The 26,198-nt window shown below is 35.4% G+C and overlaps 2 protein-coding genes across 3 annotated transcripts; both read right to left on the reverse strand.

Moving 5' to 3' along the window:
• Positions 1–5,307: 5,307 nt before the first annotated feature.
• LOC104904307 (chromatin remodeling protein SHL) lies at positions 5,308–15,798 on the reverse strand. 2 transcript variants are annotated; one of them, XM_048636600.2, is made up of 5 exons: positions 15,690–15,798; positions 11,547–11,892; positions 10,642–10,710; positions 9,366–9,501; positions 5,308–5,533 (listed from the first exon to the last, which is right to left on the reverse strand). In XM_048636600.2, exons 2-5 carry the CDS (start codon positions 11,873–11,875, stop codon positions 5,480–5,482), a joined length of 588 nt encoding a protein of 195 aa, XP_048492557.1. In that variant the 5' UTR covers positions 11,876–11,892; positions 15,690–15,798; the 3' UTR covers positions 5,308–5,479. The 2 variants fall into 2 exon arrangements, with proteins under 2 accessions (XP_048492557.1, XP_010690826.1); XM_010692524.4 differs by lacking the exon at positions 15,690–15,798 and adding an exon at positions 12,209–12,435.
• On the reverse strand, positions 15,505–23,744 carry LOC104904306 (protein CHROMATIN REMODELING 35). The gene is made up of 7 exons (XM_010692523.4): positions 23,566–23,744; positions 23,330–23,369; positions 21,951–22,396; positions 20,580–20,765; positions 19,343–19,501; positions 16,351–18,134; positions 15,505–15,798 (listed from the first exon to the last, which is right to left on the reverse strand). Exons 2-7 carry the CDS (start codon positions 23,358–23,360, stop codon positions 15,795–15,797), a joined length of 2,610 nt encoding a protein of 869 aa, XP_010690825.1. The 5' UTR covers positions 23,361–23,369; positions 23,566–23,744; the 3' UTR covers positions 15,505–15,794.
• Between the last annotated feature and the right edge of the window lie 2,454 nt (positions 23,745–26,198).

Genomic DNA, 26,198 nt, shown 5'->3' on the forward strand with positions numbered 1-26,198 from the left:
CCAAGCCACATGACTCATTTCCAATGACCTTCCAAGTCCCTAGGAGGCATCCCGTGGCGTTCGGAGCTTGGGCCCCGAGAAAGTCTGAAAGCGTGTATTATAAACTACAATTTTGGTTGTTTTTGCGATATTTTTGGACTTTTTCGGACATGGTCATATTATCTCCCAATACATTCTAAGAAGTACTGATGTGACTTGTAACGTTGCGCGTGTGCTTGACAGTTGACACCATTTGCATTACCTCGAAAAGCCTCTGAACACCCCATTTGTTCATATCTCGTGAAACCCTAAATTGCCTCAAAATGAACGTAAAGGCATCCATATATTCGTTCCAAGCCATATAACTTCTTTCCAATGACCTCCCATAAGAGGCATTCCATGGCGTTCGGAGCTCGGGTTCCGGGAAAGTCCGAAAGTGTGTATTATAACCTTCAATTTTGGTTGTTTTTGGGACATTTTTTTGGCTTTTCGAACCTGGTCATATTTTCTTCTGAAACGTTCTTAGGAGTGTCGACGTGACTTGAAATGTTGCATGGGTCCTTGCCACAATTTTTATTGCCTTGAAAAGCCTCTAACACCGCATTTGTTCATTTCTCGTGAAACCAAAATTGCCTCTAAATGAACGTATAGGCATCCACATATTCGTTCCAATCCACAAGACTCCTTTCTAATGACCTACCATGTCCCTAAGAGGCATCTCGTGGCGTTTGGAGCTCGGACCCCTAGAAAGTCCGAAAACGTGTATTATAACCTTCAATTTTTGCTGTTTTTGGGACATTTTTGGACTTTTCGGGCGTGATCATATTTTCTCCCGAAACGATCCTAGGAAGGCTGACGTGATTTGTAAGGTTGCGCGGGTGCTTGACACCATTTGTGTTGCCTCGAAAAGCCTCTAAACACCCTATTTTTTCATTTCTCGTGAAACCTAAAACTGCCTCGAAATAAACGTAAAGGCAGCCATATATTCGTTCCAAGCCACATGACTCCTTTCCAATGACCTTCCAAATCCGGACGCAAAGTTATTAAAATCGTAATTCAAATCTTAAAATCTTACGATTTTATGATTCAAAATATGGTAGACTATTCGATTCGCAATTCTAGACGATTTTATACATTTATGTTGACTAGCGAAAACCTCGCAAGTTTAAATCAGGCTAACAAAGAAAATAAGAGATATATATTGTTAGATATTGCCAATATAGTGGGTAAACAACTATTTTTTTTCCAATTTTTAGGTCTTTTAACTTATAATTTTAGCATATTCAATGAAGATTGAGTGCAATATCTTGATTATACATGTTTGTAGAATCTTACGATTCTATGATTCGATTTTACGATTCGATTCTAAAGGTTGTTTTCGATTTAAACTAGAATCTCGATTTTAACAACATTGCTCGGACGCATCCCGTGGCGTTCGGAGATCGGGCCCCGAGAAAGTCCGAAAGCGTGTATTATAACTTTCACTTTTTGGATGTTTTTGCGACATTTTTGGACTTTTTGGGACTTGGTCATATTATAACTTTCATTTCTTTTGAAACCCAAATTGCCTCGAAATGAACGTAAAGACATCCGCATATTCGTTTCAACCCATATGACTCCTTTCCAATGACCTACCATGTCTCTAGGAGGCATCCCGTTGCGTTCGAAGCTCGGACCCCGGGAAAGTCTGAAACCGTGCATTATTAGCTTCAATTTTGGCTATTTTTGCGACATTTTTGGACTTTTCCACTTGGTCATATTTTCTCCCGAAACGTTCCTAGGAAGGCCGACGTGGCATGTAACGTTGCGCGGGTGCTTGACACCATTTGTGTTGCCTCGAAAAGCCTCTAAACACCCCATTTGTTCATTTCTCGTGAAACCAATAATTGCCTCGAAATGAACGTAAATACATCTATATATGTGTTCCAAGCCACATGACTCCTTTACAATGACCTCCCATGTCCCTAGAAGACATCCCGTGGCGTCTGTAGCTCGGGCCCGGCGAAATTCTGAAAACGTGTATTACAACCTTCAATTTTGGCTATTTTTGGGACATATTTGGACTTCTCCGAGCATGGCCATATTTTCTCCCGAAACATTCATAGGAAAGTTGACGTGACTTGTAACGTTGTGCTGGTGCTTAATAACATTTGTGTTGCCTCGAAAAGCCTATAAACACCCTATTTGTTCATTTCTAGTGAAACCTAAAATTGCCTCAAAATGAACGTAAATGCATCAATATTCGTTCCAAGCCACTAGACTCCTATCGAATGACATCCGATGTCCCTAGAAGGCACCTCGTACTGTCCAGATCTCGGGCCACGAGAATGTAAGAAGCATGTATTATAAACTTCTCCAGGCCTGTTCTTATTTTCTCCCGAAACATTCCTAGGAAAGACTATGTGACTTGTAACAAAGCGCGGTGATTGGCTCATTTGTGTTGCCTCGAAAAAGACTCTGAACATCCCATTTGTTCATTTCTAGCTCGTGAAACCCAAACTTTAGAATTAAATAACTAATGTTGCATAGAAATATGTTATAGTTTTGTTTGTTACCGATAAAAGATGTATATAATGGGGCAAAGACTATAGAGTTAGCTAAGAGAGTTTTAGTTGGGAAAATATCATTTTGTGACTGAAGATCATTGAGGCAGCAAACTCGCTGGCCTTTCAAAGAAATTTTGTCTTCTCGAGTTTCGGAAATGTAAAACATCATTTTCATGAGAGTTTCCATGCTAAATAGATTTTTAGATTTTTTTTTAATGTTTATTGATTCACACATCCTTACTTCCATTTATGTAGTTCTGTAAGTGAGGTTTTTAATTTTTCATAACGCAAAGCGATGGCCTGTGGGTTTATTTTTACCAAGAAGGTTGATTCTCTGGTGGCTTTATTCTATTATGTCTTTCGTAGATGGTAATTTAAATTTTTACAGTGAACACTTAAAGCACGATTAAAAGTTGGTTGAGATGGTAATTGTGTCATGTTATAATAGCAAGAAGTTACGGGTTCAAATCTTGTTGCAAGTTAATTTTACTTTTGTTAATCAGAATGTATTTAACAAAGAGGTAAACCAACATATCTTCCAATAATTGACTAAGCAAATAATCGTACTTAATGATGAATTACAAGTTTAAGGTTATCTGATACAGGAGTGAAAATGTTGGAGCGATTTGGAAAAATGACCTAAATATCAGGGTCACATGAAATAATTTCCTATATTTCGTAGTGTTAATGTTTTTCCTCGTGTTACTTCATACATATGCCATGATTATGAGTAATTCATCAAGCTCGAACTGATTCTCAGTAAACATCTTCGAAGTCAGTTCAATATGGTTTGGGTATGAGCAAGCATGGCCATAACACCAAAAGGATTAAGTATGTCGTTCCATCCCTTAATTTTTATAGTAGACAGGTACTAAATTCTCCAATGCGAGTGTGTTCTCTTCACATTAAAAAAATAAGTTCAAATCAGGTTTGATAAAGTCTAACACAACACTAAAAAAAATGTTCCGATAAGGGTCAATTAAAGTCAATCATGTCTAATAAGTTCACTTTCAGATAAGTTCAGGTTTTATCAGGTGAAGAGACTGCACCCTAATGGAAATATATGCCGATCATTACAAGATATAGAGCGCATGACAGAGAATTATTGTTTGGCCACAACATCTAATTGGTACAGATTGGGAAACTATAGGCCAACAAAAAGAGTTTCTTAAAATGAGCGAAATATTTTCGGTATATATCTCCTATTCACTAATACTTGGAGCCTGAAGGTTATCAAAATGAACAACTGATGGATAAACATCATCAAAAATTCTTCTAGTTTCTCTTGTATCGGAAACCTTCATCCTTCTACAACTCATAGTACATTCATCTGATCAGACAATGAGCTCTCAATAGTTACAGTATCAATAACAAGTAACATAATATGTACAAATCCAAAATCAGAAATAATGCTACATTCTGACTAACAGTCCTAGCAATTCTAATGTGACATGAATTTATTTACGAACTTACAACGCAAACTCATGCTAAACTTTTCAAGAAACATAATGCATATATAGGTTGAATACTGGACTATGCCCATCACAATGAATCAAACCCAAATGTCAAAGTTTATACCAAAAGTGACACACCCAACTCAAGCCACAATCAACTATCAAACCAGAATGAATATACATACCCATGTTATGCCATGCAAACATCGATGATCAAGTATCTAGCAAGCGGCATCAAAGTATGCAATTTAGCACCATATTCCAGCTATATAATACTCATTATCTACTAGAAATTAGAGGGATTATTAGTGATCGAGTGTATGAGCAATGTAATTTCATTCCAGTTCTTCCATCAATGTAACATATTCGACAAATAGCTGCCAACACCGCCTTCCACAAAGAAAAAAGCACGAAATTTTCCTCTAATAACTACACACATATCTGAAGGGTTAGAATCCAAACCATCCAACATGAAAGATTAAACAAAAAAAAATTGACGTAGATTTTTCAGTCAATTCTAAACTCAAACACTTAGGAGCCATATTGTATGTTGTTTTATGCTATAAATAGTGTACGACAAATAGTGTAACAAAGTCATAAAATGCTATAGTGTGCAAGGACTAAGGAGCCAAATATTTCTTTTCGGGTATGTATTTTTGTCGGTAAAAAAAATCCAAATACAATAAATGGGTTCGAATATTTCTTTTCGGGTACCTAAACCCATATTGTATGTTGTTTTATGCTATAAATAAACTCGAACACTTAAAATATATGTAATTGGCCTATTCAGTAGAGGAACCTGTTAGATTTGAACTTGGCTTATCGGCATCACAGCGCTACATCGTACAACAAAGGAAATTTTATTGGCTTTTACCTTATTCATTTAGCAGACGAGCAGAAACAACTCTGCTCAAATATGTGGCATAAGTTCCATGCAATTTGAGTACAGTTTTTTCCGGGCATAAGAACCCATTGAATTATTTTGCTTGATGTAATTACAATATAAGAATCTCCCCCTTTGCTTTCTCAGTTACTCATGTAAACAACGATACTTTATATTACACTACAAAGTTATACCTCCATCATGGAACCATTTCTCTTTGCTTCTTGTTATGCCCTTTCTACGAGCAATTCTTCATCGTATCACCCAATTCACGATAGGTAGCTTTGTCGCGTTGAAGCTTACATGAATTGTAGCACGGGTTATTAACCAACATACAATATGTGCATTTTAGCAACTCCACATACTACATCAAATACCTTTCTCCTACAATTTCTTCATATATAACATAGGCCAACAATCAGACTAAAACACAATATCTAATAACTTTATGGTGTTACAGGAAGACATCCTCGGCCTTCAAAAGAAACAAGGCGCTACTTATCTAAGTTTTCACGTTTAAGCTGCAATCCCTCTATAAGAAACTGGCAACTTTTAAAACCTCTGTTTGCTTGATGGCTACCGAGGTCCATCAGAAAGAAAATAAATATACACCTAACTCATGATCTCACTCCCATCGCTATACATCCTCTTCTACGCCGTTTTGTGTCCACCTGTAATACCCAAAATTGGAAACATGAGACCGCAGAATAGTAAATGAGCCAAAGAGGTAAAGCATCATGAACTTTATATATCCTTTAGTCATTACAAGACACTAATACATAAGGGAAAGTTTGGGGGAAGAATGAGCTTCCATCTATATTCCAACACTAGTGGAATGTAGTTAATAAGAGGGGAATGAAATTAAAATCATCTCCATTCCCTTCTTCCCCCATGTTATTTCCAAATAACAGAAAGTAAAACACCTCTCTTTCCCTTCCGGCCTTCCCTCGCTTCTCCTTCAAATTCCCCTATTTAAACACACTTAGAAGCACCCAAGACTAGAGTTTTCTGATAGAATAGATTTGGGTTTCAATTTATATTGAGCTATTGACGAGCACTGATGCCATACAAGTTACATCCATCAACAATAAAGGTTACCTATCCTAATGATTTGATAAGTTTCATATGTGCTCAATTTGCAAAAGAGAAGCCAAACGAGAAAACAGCACTGTAACAACCACTCATTGCATAGATTATATGCATTGCAATACGCCACGGGGTAAGCCAGGCTTGGTTGGGGGGGGGGGGGGGGGGGGGGGGAGGGGGGGGTTTACCAATAAAACAACTTATATTTTCACTTCCTTAATCTTCTTAGCCTATTATAATCAGGGTCATGGCCCTCTTAGGCCCCAAAATAGCTTCACCCCTGCCATACACCATATTCAGTTGTGCTGAATTATCCTAATAGTGCCATGAGCTTAAAAGACAAGCGAAAACTAATTAAGCTCAAAAACAGCGCATTCAGGGACAACACCAATAGCGAATGAGAAAGCTGGTTTCAGCACAGATGATAGATGACAAAGGTCCTGCAATATCTTTCCTATACTCCTAACAAAAAAAAACGAGTCCATGTACAATGCTCCAGTTACAGCTGATATCTTGGTATCAGATAGTAGACATAGATGTATATAACAGAGCTCAGTCCCAAAACCCACAAAAAAAAGGATAGCAAGGAAACAAAAAAACACTAAATGAGAATAACATCGGGAGCAAGCAAATAAGAGGATCGAGAATTGGGAGATCACCATCCAGAAAGAGAATGAACGTATAAAGATAAGCTACATGCTCCTAAATAAACAACATCCTAACTAACATGCAAGTTGCCACATAATTAATTAATTGGAGATCAATTTAAAAAGTATGATTCAATATACAGCTACCATCTTTGCTAATTATAACCTTAGGCTAGTAAATGAAGCATGCTTGGACATATCAAAATTCAGAGGGTTTAATGCATTGAGAACAATAAAAATGACAAGATGGATAAAATGATGATAGAATTCGGAGAGATTTGCCTTATCAACTCTACCATTTTAAGAGAATGGTCTTAGTAGCTGTATATCGCCATCAACATTCCCAAAACCTTAATTCCAATAGGATGGTGCCAGACTGCCAGGTGCATGCGACAACAAATTATCTCTGGCGGTCGTTCACATAAATATACTGCCCTTTTCTCTTGTGTCAAGTGATGTGCAGGCTTGCAGCAAACCCAATTTATTCATATCATTCATACATCCTCTATTCAAGTCATCTCTAGTGTCCCCAATTTCTTCTTAAATCTCCATAATCCCAACTCTCTAGTACTCTTAACTACGCACCATCTAATCAACATCTCATATCCCCAAACCAAAGCAAAGTCTCTCTTATTTGATCCACGACTCCAATCTTCCAAATATCTTCATTTAGCATTCCATCTCTTATGGTGTTACTCAACATACGCATCTCTACTACCCCCATATTCCTCTAATGATCTTTCCTGAATATCAAAGTCAAAACACTTCAAAAGTAGAGGACTTGCATATAATCATGCTGAACCTGTAAAAAATTTCTTTTAGCCCTATAGGTAAACTAGGGTTGCACAAAAGCTCAACTTCTCCTCTCCACTTGAGCCACCCTCACTATATCCTGAGTATGTCTTAGCCAAAAGAATAAATTTAACCCGGAGTACTTAAAACACTAAGTTATGAGAGCTCATCACCAATTGTCACCACATCCTCGATTGACTCTCTCATAAGTAAATCGCACTCCATGTATGTAGTTTTAATCCAGTTAAGCCTAAACCGTTGAGATTATAATTTCGCCTCCATCACTCCAATTTAGCATTAACCCATCTCTAATCTTGTCCACCAATATAGTATCATCCGCAAATAGGAATGGGCATGGGTCCAGGACCCTACGTAGACCCTGTTGGACCCGACCCTAATTTAAGGGTTTGCGTCCAACTTTTTCAGACCCTAAGGGTCTGGGTCCGGGTAAATTCTTTAGGGTCCGGGTCTTAAAATTTTGGATCCAGACCCGACCCTTAGACCCTAAACTTATTTAATATATACATTTTAACTTTTTTTTAAAAAAATCAAACTAATTTACTGAAAGACTAAAAGTTAAACTAAAACACCCATTATGAACTCTTATGTAAGTTGTGTTTGTTTCGTTTTTTTTTTTTTCAGTTTGTATGTTTGTGTCTGTTTCGTTTTTTTCAGTTTATATGTTTATGAATTGTGTTTGTTTTGTTTTGTTTTTTCAGTTTATAAGTTTGTGTTTGTTTCGTTTTTTTCAATTTATATGTTTGTGTTTGTTTCATGCGAATTCTTGTGTTTGTTTCATGCGAATTTCAGATGATTATTGATATTAATAATGCTGAAAATTTGGCAAAATAAAGAATTTAGGCCTGGACCCTCCAGATCCTAAGGGTAGGGTTCGGGTCAGGGTCCAATTTTTTCAGACCCTTAGGGTCCGGGTCTAAAAAAAATAGAGTTCGGGTCTAGGGTCCAGGTGGACCCGACCCAGACCCTACCCTTGCCCATCCCTATCCGCAAACAGCATACACACAGTGTCAAAATTCACTCCCCATGCTTACTAATAAAAAAACCATGAGCAGAAGAGCTCAAATCCATTGTATTCTTTACTACCGCTGTTAGATTTTAGTCCAGTTTCTCTACTATAATTGAAGTTAGATAGCAAAAATGAAAGAAAAAGGTTAATTATAGATGTACCCGTTGAGGCTTCCATCAAACGCACCACATAAGTAACAAAACCAACCTCATATGGGGATTCCTCAATCTTAAAGGCAAAAAAAAAGGAATATCCATGTGATTTATCAATTCCAATCGCCAAAAAAGATGTAAACAAGATATCTACGAAGTGGAATACTTTTTAGCTTAATGTATAAAACTAAAAGCATAAGGCTTCTTCTCAAAGATATTTAATGAGGGTACATGCTTAATCATTCATTAGTCTTGCATAAAGCATGTTATAGTCTCTTGCTTCCTGCTTTCATACATTTCCTTCTTCACCGACAGCTTCCAAAGTTACAAGTAACCACAGTTCATGTACTGATGTACCTGAAGAGACAATACAGAGTACAGACAGCCACCAAACATCCAAGCTTCAAGAGCAAGACCAACACTTCAAGATGTCTTCCTTCCTCTCAGTTTACTCATCATGCACAACTATTTATACTTACAACTTCATGCTGATTCTTCTAATATGAATTGTACTCAATTAAAAGGGCCACTACTCCAATTTAGGTCATATTCTAGATCTAGCAATTGATTTCGATGCAATCAGGCGCTCACATGTTCAAAAGCTTTGTACAAAATGCCAATTCCCTCTTTCCAACTACATATTCCAGTTTTATTCAGCATAACTTATCATTTGCAGCTAATTCTCTACGTAATTAATTCAAATGGAATATGTATCTTAAAGAGGAGGAATTACTTCCCATCTCTGTGTAGTACACCTAAGGGAATCAATAGAAAGTCATCACACAAGCAATTAATATACCTTTGTATCAGAATGTCTAGAGGCAGCATGTGAGTTCTGCAACTTCTTTGGATCGTCAGAGGAACAATTTTGGCAGAAGAAGTGATCAAGTCTTTTAGCTTCTTCTGCCGTCATTTCTATACAAGCAGGATGAAACCTGAATAAACAAGCAAAGCCCCGAGGATTAACGAGAGGAGGTAAAAGAGGCCTAATAATAGCAGTATAGCACTGTTTATTAATTTACAAGTTACATATGCAATAAAATTTTGACAGTTTATGCTTGACCAAGAAGCGTTGGTATCAAATCCATCCAATAAAGGGTGAATAATGTAGCTCTGCAAAAGGTGCATTGTTATTACATTAGTTACTGCATCCCACCAAGCATTGTTAGTCATGGATACATGGAAACAGAACATCAGTTTTGAGATGAGATCTTCAACTTTCTTTTCTCTTCTTTCCATCAATTTCTGACAGCAGCACTCCAATTTACAGTATCAGAGGGAGGATGGGAAGACATGACACAAACTTGAAAACACCAAAAGAGAGATTTAATTGACAGATACGCTAATGTGATAATATAGCACAATTTCTGACGAAGTTGCTACTTTTGTTTTGGCAATATTTGCCAAGAAAATCTCACAAGAGCCTTAATTTTCTTGTATGTAGTTCACATGGCTACATATCTATGCAACAACATCTTCATTTACCTAGGCATGTTTAACGCCTAACGGCATGTAATTGAAGCCCAAATAAGCAGAAAATATACAACAGTGAACAGACTACAGAATTATGAAATTGGTTGATGGATTTATAAATACTCCTCTTGCCGAAAACCTGCATAAGAGTCATTATAAATGTTATTCATCAAACATACCAAGAAATTTTTACCTTAGTATGCATATCAAGGTGATCCTGTCAGCTTTAGAATTTCAAAGACCCAATTTTGATTAATATATCATAAGATTTTATCAAGCTCAGTATTCTATACAAATTGTTGCACGGCGATATCAAAACCAATAGCAAGATAAAACTATTCTCTCCACCAAACTCGGTGAAGTTTCAACTCCCAAGTTCAGCACTAGAGTGTCAGCACTATTTACCAAATGACAATTACACATGTGATCACTTGATAGAACCAATGTTTTAATACTCCAGTAAAATCAAACACTTCGGAACTAATTCTTAAGAAGTTCAATGCAAAAATTGCAACTTATCCACTATAAAACAATCATAACATCACAAAAGACAACCACACACTGGAATATCAAAAGATGAAATCATCAGAACTGACACTCACCAATCACTGCATCCTTCACACTGGACCATCAAATCATCCGGATTGTATGGCATCTCACACTTGCAATACCTGCAAAAACAATCCAAAACAGCAGAAAACCTTCAGTTATACTATACAAATCTAACAAAACCCCACGTGTTCTACAATAAAACTCAAATAAACAAGAAAGTAGCAGGAAAACCCCAAATCAAATACGTTTTCTTCGAATGATGACCAATTAACCCATCCTAATCCCAAAAACAGATAATCAAAGAACAAAACATTAACTCAAGTTATCACTGGGAGTCTGGGAGCAAATATTCCTTCGTCGAAATCAAAGCTATTTTCCTGCTTACCGGAAATAACTCCTAACAGTTCCCCTCACCCCTTTTCAACTGAATAATACTGAACCTATTTCCATATCAGCACAACTCAACCATGTCAGATTACAACAACAATGCAAACTCACCTTCCCCCCCACCAAAATAAGGAGATCCAAACACATCATAATTTCTAAAAACAATAAAAATACACCAAAAAAACCATACAAAACCCAACTAATTACCCTAAATTCACACTCCATTAATTCGTCGATTCGATTCAATCAAACAAAACAAATCCCTACACTTCACCTCACTTCAACCACATAAGAAAAAACATCAAAAGTGCAATATACCACATCAATGATCAACCAACCAATCAATCACAAACTCATTTCACAAAAATTCCAAACAAACACCCATTTCAACTAAACTAACCAAACCCACAAACAAAACCAACTAATAACACTCTTCAATTCACAAATTTCTCATCAAATTTCAAAAAAAAAAAAAAAAAAAAAAGAAACCCACATTTTAAAAATACAAATCCAAAAAACCTAATTCAAAAAACCAAAAAAAGAGGAGAGAGAAAGAGAGAGTACAGACACTGCAACACGATCAGGATTAAAAGCACCAGTAGAAGAGTTATACTCAAAACGACAAAAGAAGTCGTCGTTTCCAACAGCATCAAGTTTAGTATAACTCTTAAAACTATGAACCAAACATTTCCCTTCAATAGTATCAGCACTTTGAACATCAAAATGATCAGACAAAAACAACTCTTTTGAACCATGAAACTGTCTTCTTCCTCCAATTGATTCTTCTGGTCTATAATACCACCGCACGTGCACACGCACGTTTATCCCACGTGCGTCTGTCTCTATCCTCTCTATACGCGCCACGTAGGACGGGTTCGACGCTTCTGCCGGCCTCATCAGCACACAGTCTCCGGCTGCATACAACAAAAAAAAGTGATCTTTTTTTAGAGAGAGAAACAAAAGTATGAGTTTTTTCTAGAGAGAGAAAGAAAAATGATGGTTTTCTTTGGTAGAGAGAGAAAAAAGGATGAGTTTTTTTAGAGAAAGAAAAAAGGATGAGGTTTTTTTCTAGAGAGAGAAACAAAAATATGAGTTTTTTCTAGAGAGAGAAACAAAAATATGTGTTTTTTTAGAGAGAGAAAGAGAAAGGATGAGTTTTTTCTAGAGAGAGAAACAAAAGAATGAGTTTTTTTTAAGAGAGAGAGAATTTTTTTAGAGAGAGAAAGTTACGTTTGATGATTTTGTTGAGGGGTTTAATGGTAAATGTGTCAAGGGTGCGTTTGGAAGCTCGAGGTTTACCCATGGAGGAGAGAGAAAGAGAGAGAGTGTGTGTTTTTCAGGTGGAGAGAGAAAGAGTTTAGTGAGGTTTGTATGTTGCAGAGAGAGAAAGAGAGGAGAAGATGAGTATGTGAGTGAAATTGGGGTTTATTTTTTGGGGGGTTTTGTCTGAAATTTTGAAAAGTAATATTTATGGTGGGTTGTGTTTTTGGGTAGATATGGATTTTGTGTGTTTTGGCGGTGAGCGTGAGATATGCCGGTGAATAAGCGACCGACGGTACAGTTAAGGATTTGAACTGTCTGAAGCTGGGACTTCGGAGTTCAGTCTTACAGAGTTGAAATTTACTTGGCTAGTTTATCAATCGAATTTCGTCTCCGTTTCATTTTAATTGTTACACTTTAATATTTTATACTATTCATAAATTTTATTTTGATCATAATTTATGATTTATACGCGAATGAAAATATAATCATGTGGGATCTTATTAGACTCATCATAACATGTATTTTATTAATATGTATCTTTTATAATTTTTACAAATATATAATAAAAGATATATATCCTCAAAATATTACATTGGCATGCGTAAAAAGTGTAAGTGTGTAGATTAAAATGAAACGGGAAGAGTATATGTGTAGCTTAGGACATGTTCTCTTCGGCATAAAACAGCTGAATTGAACTGAATTGAGCTGAACTGAACTGAAATGAATAGTGATATGTGAGAGTAAAAGTATTGTCCAAAGCTGAGAACGGGCCCTTAAACTTAGGCTTCATTTTTTCAAAAAAACTAATATGAACCCGGTGCACACTAATTAGGGTGCACCCGATCCATATCACGTGAGTTTATGATAGTATATGTTAAAATGATATAGTATATGTTAAAATGATATAGTGTATATTAAAATGATATAGTGTATGTTACAGTGATATAGTGTATGTTAAAGTGATATAGTGTATGTTATAATAATATAGTGTATGTTAAAGTGATATAGTGTATTAAAGTGATATAGTGTGTGTTAAAATAATATAGTGCATGTTACAATGATATAGTGTATGTTAAAGTGATATAGTGTATGTTAAAGTGATCTAGTGTGTGTTAAAATGATATAGTGTATATTAAAATGATCTAGTGTATGTTAAAGTGGTATAGTATATGTTAAAGTGATATAGTGTATGTTATAATGATATAGTGTATGTTAGTACTGTTTAACGGGACACGTGCCTGGGCCTGGTCCACACTATTTTTAGTGTGAACCAGGTCCACACAAGTCGGATTGCCATTTTTTTTAGAATGGGAGAAGCTGAATTTAACTGAAATAAAAGTAATTAAATTAAATTGAATTGAAAATAAGTTTAAAAGAACATGATCTTAATAGACCTAATTACATCTTATTAATCTCGAAATTACTTTTTTATGACAGAGAGAAAAAAAAAACACTCAATGATAGCTACAAAGATTATTCTATGTCTATTCTTCAACATGAATTAACTTTTGAAGGCTATTTTTATGCGGTACACTTCACAAGCATATGATCATTTATCAAAAACTCTCCTCTTTACCTCCATGCTATTTTAGATACTGATTGAAAAGGTAACAAAAATTACTATAATTCCACTCTGAGTCATGTAATCTTTTGCACTCAAACACCATCAGTTTGATTACAATTTGGAGTAACAGGAAGTGATACCTTGTATTTATATATACCTCCCAAAAAAGAAAATAAATTAGTATGTATCGCACATTTGGTACAGTAGTACACTTGAATGCCTTACATAGCTATAACTATTTATTTCCTGTGTTTTTCAATAAAAACCGCGCTTTGATCTTTACGTTTGTTAATGCAAAAATTTGATTATTAATATCTCTAATATATGTGTAAAAATTATAAAAAAAAAAGTTAATACTATTATGAATATATTCATTAAGACAAACACAATAACATTTTATATGACAACTTTTATTTTATATATTAATACAATATATATCAAAGTGATATATGTAATTAGTGCAAAAGTGAAATTATTCCACTTAAAAAGAAATAGATGAGGTATATTTTGTACATTACTTCAGTGAATATCAAGCTTTAACAAAGCCCTACACTTGCCCACCTACCTTTGACATTATTTATCTCCAAGACCCCAACTACCAGCTAAGAAGAGTCCAGAATTTTTCTTCAACCTATTAAAGTCATCACTAGTATTTATATTTCTTAATGGCTTCAAATGGTAAATAGTCAAACTGAAATAACTCAAAAAAATGCGATTATTGCAGCCTAATTTTACTAAAAAAACTGCTTCAAATGTACTAAACTACTCCCTCCGTTTCTTACTCACTTCACTTTGGAGGTGAATCAAGAAGGAAGTACAAAAGTATGAGAGAATAACTGAAAAGGTGGAGGGAGAAACTGAAAAGTGAGATGAGAAACAAAAGAATGGGTTAAAATATTAAAAAGTGAATGACATGAGTGGAAAAGGAGGAGAAAAGTAGATGTTATATGTTACAAAAAATAGAAAAAGCAACATTGTGTAAATTAAAAAGAAACGGACTAAAAAGGAAAGTGTGTAGATTAAAAAGAAACAGAGGGAGTACTAATTGAGAATATCAAGAAGTTAAGATGTCAATCAATCTCTAGAGACAAAATGTTTGGTGCTTGATAGTTAACTGGTTTGACAGTAACCACAAGAGGAGTGTAATTATGGGAGTTTTGGGTTGTTCATCATCACCACCAAGAAACAAGGTGTAGCTCTGCCTTAAGAAGATATGGCAAAATCTTAGAGTTAGAGGGAGAAAAAAAAGGGGATAGTTTGGGACGAAGAAGAGAGAAACAATATGGTGGAATCAAACTATAAGGCCCTATTTTTTTTGGGTTGAACTGAAATGTGAGAGAAAACTAGCTGAGCTGAAGTGAACTAAACTGAAGTGAGCTAAAGTGCTAAACTGAACTAAATTAAACTGAACTTGTCCAAAAGAACATGGTCTAAACATTTGTCGCCTGAATACTAGTACAAAATGATGATGTTAGTTGTCCGCCTTAATTTCCTCTACAAATTCAAAGAAAAGTAGTACCAATTGTAGAAAATTAAACCGTAATTAATGTAAGTTTATGGAATCATCAAAGCTCTATCACTTTGTAATTCATATGCTTTAGCTCTCCATATGCTGTCTTCGTATGTTTGGAATATGATTCTGTAAATGACCAATGGCATGCATATGATGATATGCTTCAACATTGCAACGCAAAACAGATTCATCTAAACATAGTAATTTATAAATATTATGAAAGTGCATGTACCAAAATGCATATTTTCATTACAACAAGATTCAGCGCTGCACTTCAGAATAACACCTGATCTCTATCCAGCTACAGTCATCAACATGTATAACTTTACCAAAATGACTAGTTAAAATGTTGATTTTCCAAATTTGAGTACCTTGTACATCCTTGTAATGCTACTTTGCTAGAAACTACTGTGCAGTTTGCAAAAGGTTACGAACATCTTCAAGCATATTCTTCTACAATTACTGACAAGCGAAAATTACCTACAACAAGGGCCATTATATTTCAATTAGTACAATAACATGTATTAGGTGCATTGACAAGTTAAATATGTCCATAAAAGGTTGTCACATTTCCAAGATGGTAATGGTTTATAGTTGTATATCCTAATATACCCCTACAAAGTCTGTACTTTCTTTGTTTCACTATAGTTGTAACTTGCAACACGCTTGTCGTTGCACGAGACGATTAATATAGTTATTAATCTATTAGTAAACATAACAAGTTAAAATTTTGAATATATACATATGAGACTAATCCAACAAAGTTTTACATTAAAATATTCATATTCTAAAAAAGTAAAATAATATAGTTAGTGTGGTATATGGTGTTGCAAAAGTCAAAGTGTTGCAATTATTGTGATATGGAGGAAGTTATAATTTTTTTAATGTATAACATGAGCTTTGTATGGGGTTCTTTTGTCAAATAAAGCTATATCCTTAATTTTAAAGGGCCGGGATAATGTGACAACTAAGGACGGACATATAGAGCATTTCAGAAGAGCAAAAGAAGGAAGAAGGAAGAAAACATCAAACCTTCGATGCAAGGCCTTTACATCCTCAGCTAGCCACTGGCTCTCTAAGAAAGGATCACCAGAGTCCTTCAGATCAACTGGTTCCATCCCAAAATCCTGACTTCCACGGTACTCATTCCACTCAAACCACCTCTTTGCAATTTGTTCCTTCTTGAAACATGTTAGATGGTCTTCCTCTTCAGGAGAGTCAGCAGCAATCAATCTATAAGCATAAACTTTCTTCTCCTGACCAGGTCGAAATGCACGCCCTATTGCTTGGCGAGAGACAGATGGGTTCAGGTGCACATCCAAGATTATAATCCGAGAGGCACCTACTAGAGATATTCCTTCTCCACAAGCTTTGATTGATCCAAAAAAGACCCTTGCATCAGGGGAGTTGTTGAACCTGTCCATATGTAATTCTCGCTGCTCAGTAGATGTATCACCACATATCATGAAGATCTCTTTACCAATGGACCAACCCTTCCTACAGACAGCTAATCGTTCAAGAAACTTCAGAGGCAACAAATACTGGCTAAACACAAGTAGCTTTTCATCAGAGCTTTCACACAAACCCAGCATGTTAAGGAAAAATTTAGCCTTTACGCCATCTCTCATATCTATCCTTTCAACAAGCTCATCGATTTTCGCATCATTAAGCAGTGAAAGTTTTTCAGTACCAGAATTAACATCTGAAAACTGCTTCAGCCTTGGGTGGGTGTAAACTGCACAGCCCAAGGAAGTTTTTCTGAATTTTGTTTTCTCCCTCTTTTTCAGCTTGTCAACTTCAATTTTCTGTTGAGGGCTCAGACCAAGAAGAACAGTGAAGTCTACAAGTCCTGGGAGATCATCCAAGAAGTCTCCCCTGTAGTAGTGCAGCACTTTGCTAGTCATCTCCCGCAAATCTTTAATAACAGCCTCCTTTCTTTTCCAATCCTCATCCTGCTGAAGGGTGTATTCAACAAGGTCAAAAAAGTTGCTCTCCACATTCCCCCCTTTTAACTGCTTCTTGAACCCATGAAACTGCACTCTACTCATGATACGTTTCTTTATGCAACGAGGAGTGTCAAGCTTCAAAAATTTTGGACGGACCAAATTTAAGATAGTGAAAACTTCCTTGACGTGATTTTGATATAGTGTGCCAGATAGCACTACCTTTCTAGGAGTCTGAACCTTGGCAAGTGAGTGCAGCACATCAGTATTCTCATTTCTGGGAGTGTGACCTTCATCCAAGATAAGAATGGTAGGGCGCTTCAGCAGTACCTCTTGGCAATAGGCAGTTGTCTTGCATGAGCTGTCACCGGTAACAATAGTAGAAAACTGCTTATACCCCAAAAACAGTATGCTCCTCTGCTCTACCCACTGTTTGAGAACTACCTTTTGCTGTGTCCTATTGTCTGCTTTCATGGAGTAGAAATCAAGCAGAGGAATGTCCTCCACTTGCCATCTTTGAAACTCCTTTTTCCATGTAGGAAGAATACCCTTTGGCAGCACAACCAACGGCCTAGCATCTGGATACTGCGCTAGAAAACTCTGCATGAAACTGATAATCATGAAAGTCTTTCCAGAGCCAGGAGCATGTGCCAATATGCAACCACCAGGATTTTCAGTAATTAAGTTGCTTAACAAGAAGTTAAATCCCTCTAGCTGATGAGGCTTCATTTGCTTCTTATGCCTGGGATGAGCAGAGATTTCAGCCACAGCCAAATCATGCCCAGACAGCTTAAGCCCATCCAAATTGACGTCGGTATCATCATTGTCTCTGTTAGAACGTGAATCAGGCCTGTAACTTCTCACTCGAGCAGCCTGAAGTGAAAATTTTGGATGAATGCTATGGAAAGTGATAGTATTAAGTTAAATCCATACATGGCATACAAACCTCCACCTATATAGCAGAGCGCCAATCCGAACAAACAAAAGCCAATACTAATACTGACACTGCCTAGAAAACTGGTCATATCAACAAAAATCCATACAAGCTTCCACTCAAAAAATATGAAATACAGAGTACCAATACAACCAAACAAATGGCAATACTAAAACTGACACTGACGCACACCCAAAAAGATTATATAAAAAGACAAAATAAGTTATCAGTGATCACAGATGAATTGTGTCTGACATATGTATGAGTCAAAATCAGATTTTGAAATTTTAAATTAAATGTCTCTGTGCCATATCAATAGCTCATACACCACCGCGGTTAGTCGGTTACTTAATGTAAACTGAGTGATCCCAAGTAGCATAGAATTAAATCTAGCACCACAAGATCAATTAGGAAACCATTGACAACAAAAATCGGGACAGTAAGCATTCATAAACAAAGACATGAAGTAGATCGTAGACAGAAAGGCTTTTCTGTTTGGTCCCTCTGTTTTACCATGTAGAATTACCTAAAGTATAGTATTAACATCCCTATTAATATAAAACCACTGACCTATGTAATCAAGGAATCACATAATTGCCCCTCAAGCTTTACCCAGAGAATTCAATGAGAAATTCCTAAAAACTCGTACACTTATTACAAGTCAAACTATCAATTTGACACTGAGATAAACATCTCACATCTCAATAACTAGATATCTTCAAATTATGGACAAATTCTCATCTGTAACTAGAATTCGTAACTCAAATTGTCATTCTAACTCAGAGTTGACATCTCAAAACTGAAAGCAGAAAGATCTTCAGATTACAGACACAAATCTCTATCTGTAATTAGATTTATCTAGATCAAAGTTCATCTTCGCTTCCCCGCAAAGTAAAATCTATCTTTATGACCAAAAAAAAAATTATTAAACCAGGTAATGTTAAATGTTTCCAATGTTATAGCATAAAAATAAAAATGGGAGTGGAGTTCAATGAGCACAAGAACGTCAACCGGAAATAGCTGCTTGAATAAACCCCAAAATAGAATCAAACTTATTTCCACATACCAGACAAGACAAAAAGGAGCTGACTTTCAAGCAGATACCATGTCGAGTAGTGAGATTAATAAAACATAAAGTAATTGACACCTTTATGTACTGGTAATCAAATATAGTCTCAATTGCCCTTTGAATAACGCCGCAAACGCGGCATACATAGCCTATATCATCTTTGAGGACATATGAATGATCACAGCCCTCATCCTCTTCCACTGAAGGTTCATCACCTGATTCATCAACTGGAACATCCTACAAATAGAAACATAAGGAACAAATTATATATATTTGTTCAAGAAAAGGATTTCGGCAATAGTCATTAATGACAAAACAAAATAGAGACTCGGCCTCTCGTCGCTACTGAATAATCAATGAATAAACCAAGAAGCTGCTGGAAGGAAAGGCCCAAGGCATGATGAATGCATGAGAAAAAGCCTAATATAATGCAACATCAATTTTCAGGAGACAGTCATCAACATACAAATCATTACGAGATCAAAATTTCAAATACTGTCTCCTCCTCCTCCTTTCACATGGTCCGGAAGCTAGTATATTACAGTCAAGAGTTCTCTGTCTTCGATTATATTGAACAAAGAGAAAACCTTTACCCAAAAAAGAAAAGAATGGAAAGGAAGTTGATGTACATATAGATAGCAAATTCGTGAATTTGCACAAGTAAGCATCCTTTTCCAAAAGTAGTTGAGCTTTGTTCGTGCTACCCTTTTCCGGAAAAGGGACACAAAGCAGAACATACATAGCGAACGAAGCTTCGAGTCATCCAAATATTTATTATTGACCACCAATGCACACTTCAGAGTTCACAGTCTCACACTATGGAAGTTCATGGCATTTAACTATTTGAGCATTGCTCATATAACCATGGATGCATCATCAAACAAGCTTTTCTATATATATATATATATATATATATATATATATATATATATATATTATAATATATATATATATATATATATATATATATATATATATATATATATATATATATATATATATATATATATATAGAGAGAGAGAGAGAGAGAGAGGGAAGCAAATGGCATTAAATAAGAACTCAGGCATTTCAAATGCTCTAAAGCAAAAATTGCACAAATCTAAGACTTAATTCACCGCAGCCACAATGCCTATAAAGTAAGAACTGACATACAGAAGAAAGGTCGATTCCAACTAGCATTAAAAGTTTATCAAAAATAGCAAGAGAGAAAAAGAATGGTAAAAGGACGCAATAAAAATTAAAGATAAAACATCAAAATCACATAACACGGCCATACATCGTACAAGTATCACAATTCACAATTCACAATAATACCTTGGAAGATTCTAATGCAAAATTCATCTGATTCCACATCTCAGACAGGTCTTCATCTTCAGCAACAAGGCCATGATCTTCCTCACTCAACTCATCTTCGACACCAACGTAACTGCCTTTGTCCTTTACTTTATCAATATTTTGCTCCTCTCCTCTGGGAGTATTGACGCCCATGTGATTGCTAACCTGTTATATATATTATCACATGCCAAAAGAAAATAGATTTGACGGATTTACATTAACCAAAAGGACAACAATGACATTGAGTTATAAAGAGCAGCATCTATCAGCCGCTAGCTCTAAGTCACACGTGGGCGCTAATAGCACAAAAAAAGGTAGCAATCGTGAGACAAGACGATTTATATTATTACTTTTTCGAGCAATAAGAAGTCAAGACATATATTTGGGGAGGAGTGGATAACAAGTCAAGAATTTTTTATCAATGCAATAGGCGAAATGGGAGAGGGCAAAGAGTTTCGTGATCAATGTTCTACGGAAGCTTAATCATTCTTAATCTATAACCTATGTTGCTCAGACTCTTCATTTCACCTTAAGTACCCGTGTCAGATTATCGACACTCGTACATGAGTGGGACGCTTGGACTTTGTTTTGGGCCAAAAAATTGAAAAAGTTCCAGAAAATAGCTGAGGCGGACACTTGGTCACTTGTATAATGAGAATGCAACTTGTATAATCGAAATAGCTGTCGGACATGGTTAATTGAGTCCGAGCAATATAGTCTACAACTATGAGAATGCAACTTGTATAATGGTGGTTGATTTAGGCAGAGAGGTACTGCAGCACAACCTAGCCAACAAAGGTAAACAACGTTGGTTTGAAAATCAAGCTAAACCTGATTTATTTGAAAAAACCAAAAGGTAAGAAGCTTCAAATCAACAATCTCAGCCTTTTGATGTACGAGTCATTCAGCATACGAAACTGAGCTTGAACCTTGATTGCTTTTGCGTGATGGTTTGACTGCTGATTCCTACTCAGCATGCCATACAGGGATATGTATTGTCAATAAGCGGGTATTTGTCCAAAAAGCGCTTTCATTATACCTTAACCTCTTGTGCATCCTTTAAAAATGAGTTACATAGATAACTTGGGCAGACTGTATATGCCATTAAAACCACATTTGCGATTTGATATCACATTTTGACTAACGACTACACACACTTAACAGGACAATCAATATTCACAACATGTCAGCCTGAACCCAGAAAAACAACTTCATGAAAGAATGCACAAATAATCATCCCTTTTACAAAGGAAGAAAGCATCAAGAAAAGTCCTAACAAAATCTAAAAAAAGAAAACATCATATTGGTGTAATATGGGTCCTTAAATAAGGAAGGATTGAGGAATCTAACCAGCAAGCTCTCTGTAAGGAGATCAATAGTAGGCAGAGGCCTGGGAAAGGCAATCTCTTGAAAGTGACTGAAAGGTTTTCTGTCCACATCTTCCTCATCATCCGACTCAATTATTAAAACAGGAGCAGGAGTTGTAGTGATAGATTTAGCATCAACATTCTCCAAATTAACTATATCCTTACTCATCACATCTCCATTTGCATTGTATCTTGCACCCGGTGATGTGCATTCAAGATCAGGATACATTGTAAATAGAGAATTGAAAATCTGCATTTTTCGTGCAACAAGTGCTTCAACATCCTTTGTAACAGATCCGTACTTACCAGAATTAATGCTTTCTAACATATCTGTAATTGTGAATGGATCAGAATAATCAAAGATTCTACCACTTTCTCCACCTCCTTCATTCGAATACTTCATCATTTTGCTATTCGGAGCATAACTATCTGTTCCAGTAAAAGAAAAGTTCGGGTTACATATGCACCATCTATAAAACTTGAAAGTTCAAGCATATATATCTATCAACCCTATATTCTGTCATATCAGCTCTACATTTTTAAAAATAAGGGTGGAGACCTTGGTTACATCCATCACCATCAATCAAACAAAACATCCTCTCAACAATCCTATCGTCCTACGGAAGACAGGAACAAAAAAGAACCTAGCATATTATCATGGGCGGCTTTTACCATGTTCAACATGTTCCATGGAACAGGGCCCCTTAATTGTGAGGGTCCAAAATAGAGAAAGTTCAAGTAGTAAAAAGAAAAAAAATTATCTACTTATTTGGACTATTTTTTTTCATAATATGATTATATGAAGTATGGATGAGCTACTACATTATTGAATTCTTCAAATATGAGATCGCACAGGGCCTCTATATAGTTTGAGACGGGCCTGCATATTATAATTTAACACCGTGTTTGGACATAGCTCACATATCCCTCGTCATCTGAGACTACACTAAAATATCAAACAGTCCAAAAAACGACGATTAAGTAACCTCATGAAGAACTCATCTTAGTACAATGCACTACTGTAAGATCATAAAGATATGATATTAGTTGATTATCCACTTCCTCTTCCAAAAAAAAACCACAACAGAAGCATACTAATGAAAACTCCAACTACATATTTATCCTTCATGCTGCAAATTCATTAAACCCAAAAAATATCAACAAAATTCATGAAATTACTGAAAAAATCATGAAATTAGTGAAAAATTCATGAAAAAGCTAAAATCTCTCCCCCAAAAATTAAGTATTAACGCTAATCATAGAAGCAACATAAGGAGAGCAAATATATCAGCGAAAAAATGTATATACAGCTAATTTGACGGGAAAAAAACTAAATTGACAAAAAAAAAAGAGTGAATTAACCTGTACAAACTTCTGCAGCTCCTCGCTTCATATTGATCCTCTATTTTCGCAAAAAATTGGGGAAAAACGCAGATTAGTACAGTAAAATACATGAAAACTATGTAAAAGTAAAATGTATTTGCATGATTAGTTGAATTTCGAGATGATCACTAAAAAAAGGGGAGAAATTGACAGAAATAAAACCCTAAAAACAGAAATTGAAAACCATGAACAAAAGAGAAGACGAAAGGGTTTACATTGTAAAAACGACGGCGGAAAGGCGTGTTTGCTGATCAAAACGCGGCGTTTTGGTGGTGGTGGAAGGAGTGGCAAGGTGCTGTGGGATGAAGAAGGACAGAAAAGGGACAGAGAGAGGAGAAAGAAGAAGATGGTGGGGTATTACTAGACCAATGGTCACTGTTATTATTACCTTATTACCCTTGAAGTAATAATCTCTATTTATTGGCAACTATTGACCTTTTGGTGTCCATCCTTTCTACCTAAAATACCCCTAATAATCGAACAAAACTATTAATTGTATTCTCTCTTTTTCTATAAAAAAAAAAGAAAAAAAAAAAAAAGATCACTACAACTGCAAAGCAGTTACATCTTACATTTGCACTAGTGAAAATAAAAAATAAAACAATATTACTTGAATGACGATTAAATTAAAACTTTCACAAAATCACCTCCACACAATGTCACACACGCATCGTGTGTAAAAGATACTAGTTGTTTATTAATGTAGCTGAGTCCTATATTTTCAACTTTTTTTTGGTAATATATGAGCTTATGAGTTTATTATACCCGGCTTTGTGAGTATGTCAAATGTCAGTATTTGTTGAACTGAATTAGTCTGAAGTTATTAGTTCTTATTAGACATTTGAATCTCTTTTTCAAGGTCAACAAAAAATGTCAGTTTGTTTCAAATTATAAAGCATGCATTATATCGAAACTCAGACTTTGACGGTTAATTACTCTTAATCCATGCTGATAAAAAATATAAGAAAATAGTATTGTTATAGTATTTATATTTTCAAGACAAAATGTAGTATAATGGTATGATTTTTAGAAACTTTATTTGCAATGTTATAAGAGATGTTTGTGGTGGGAAAAAAATTTGTCAAGTATTTTCTCCTTATGTTGTTTGGTTGACATAAAATTACCTAAGAAGTGGAAAACAACGGTATTGTTTGGTTGACAAAAATATGAGAAATCTCACTTTCTAGTAAATTCAATTCCCACAAATTAGAGAAAGTTGCTTACCAAGTTCCCCTTACATAAATGGACCTTCTCATGAGTATTAACTTCTTCTAGAAAATACTTAGTAGCTTGGATTATAATTATACGTTTTTTAAAAAATGTAATATTTGTTTTTTGGGGGGGCATCAGTTTAAGGTTTTATTTTCCAATATTGCTGACATTTGCCGATGATTTTTCTTAGGTAGGTAAGAAGAATGTACCTATTGAGTTAGAACTTCTCGCAAGTGAATCAAATTAGGCCAGTCATTTTGGATTGAATTGAACGGAACTATTATAATAAAGTAAAGGGAAATTCTCATTAACCTTGTAGTTTTTCGGTTTCCCAATAGTAATCTTGTGGTTTTCAAATTCCCAAAATGACCTTGTAGTCTTGCTGAATTCCCAACTGTGACTCTTTCAGTTAAATTTCCATTATATCTAACCGTTAAATTAATAAACGCATATCGAAATGTTTGTGGAATGCAAATTCAGGGGCATCTAATCTTTTTTGCAAATTTCGACCTCAAATTTGACCCATAATGGGCTAAAATGGCCTCCAAAACCTTGACCGGGCAATTTTTTTGACTCACAAAATAATGCACGCAAATCGAAATATTTCTATATTGCAAATTATTCCAAGTAAATGTCCCTGTCAAGGTTTTGGGAGTCATTTTAGAACTTTATGGGCTAAATTTGAGGTCAAAATACGCAAAAAATGATAAGATTCGCCTCAATTTGCATTCCAAAAATATCTCAATTTGTGTGCATTGATTTAACAAATTATATTTAATGGAAAAAGTCACATTTGAGAATTCAACTAAAATACAAGGTCATTTTTGGGAATTTGAAAACCACAGGGTTGTCATTGAGAAACCGAAAAATTACAAGGTTACCAATGGGAAATTCCCTAAAGTAAACTAAATTTCGGTGTATTGAAGTAGAATAATGTCTAAAAGAACATGACCTTAGCAGGTTAATGACTTTGGAAATGGGGGAAGGGATAAGGGAATTCGCTCCCCAATGTGCCTTCTAGTGGGAATATATATTGAACCCCCAACTTCAATATTAAAAGGTGCATTCCTTTTCACTAGGTCAAATTTAATTTGGTATTTACTAATGAATATGGAGTTTGAGTTAAACTGTTAAAGCAATGACTACAAACTAGTACTTTGTTTACATAGCTTGTTTTAAAAGTGGGTTGATATGACTTGATTAAATTGAGTTGCGAGTGTTGTAATGTAGCCTAAATGGACTTGTTATATCATAATTTAAGGAGGTCATGCATTTTGTGAGCAATTCTTATTGTCAAAAAACTTCAATCAATTTATGGTTTGTTTTGTTCACCTTATTTTCAAATCTTTTAAAAAAACAAGTTTTGATAAGGTATGTTGAGGATTAATGAACTCATGTAAAAAAAAAAAAGGACTAATGAACTCAGGTTAGTTAAATTCAGTAAAAAATAATGTCAGACACTCTCACAAAGTCAAAGTGAAGTCTAATAAGTTCAAATAAGTTAATAAGTCCTGGTAAATTTATATAAAACTAGAATTTTTCGCACGCGATGCGTGCTTGAATTTTTTTCGAAACAGAAACCTGATTTTCTTCGGCATAAAAGTCAAAATTTGAACATTAGACATAGAAGTATTAT

This window comes from Beta vulgaris, chromosome 9 (genome assembly GCF_026745355.1).
Source record: "Beta vulgaris subsp. vulgaris cultivar EL10 chromosome 9, EL10.2, whole genome shotgun sequence".
In the NCBI taxonomy this organism is placed as follows: Eukaryota; Viridiplantae; Streptophyta; class Magnoliopsida; order Caryophyllales; family Amaranthaceae; genus Beta; species Beta vulgaris.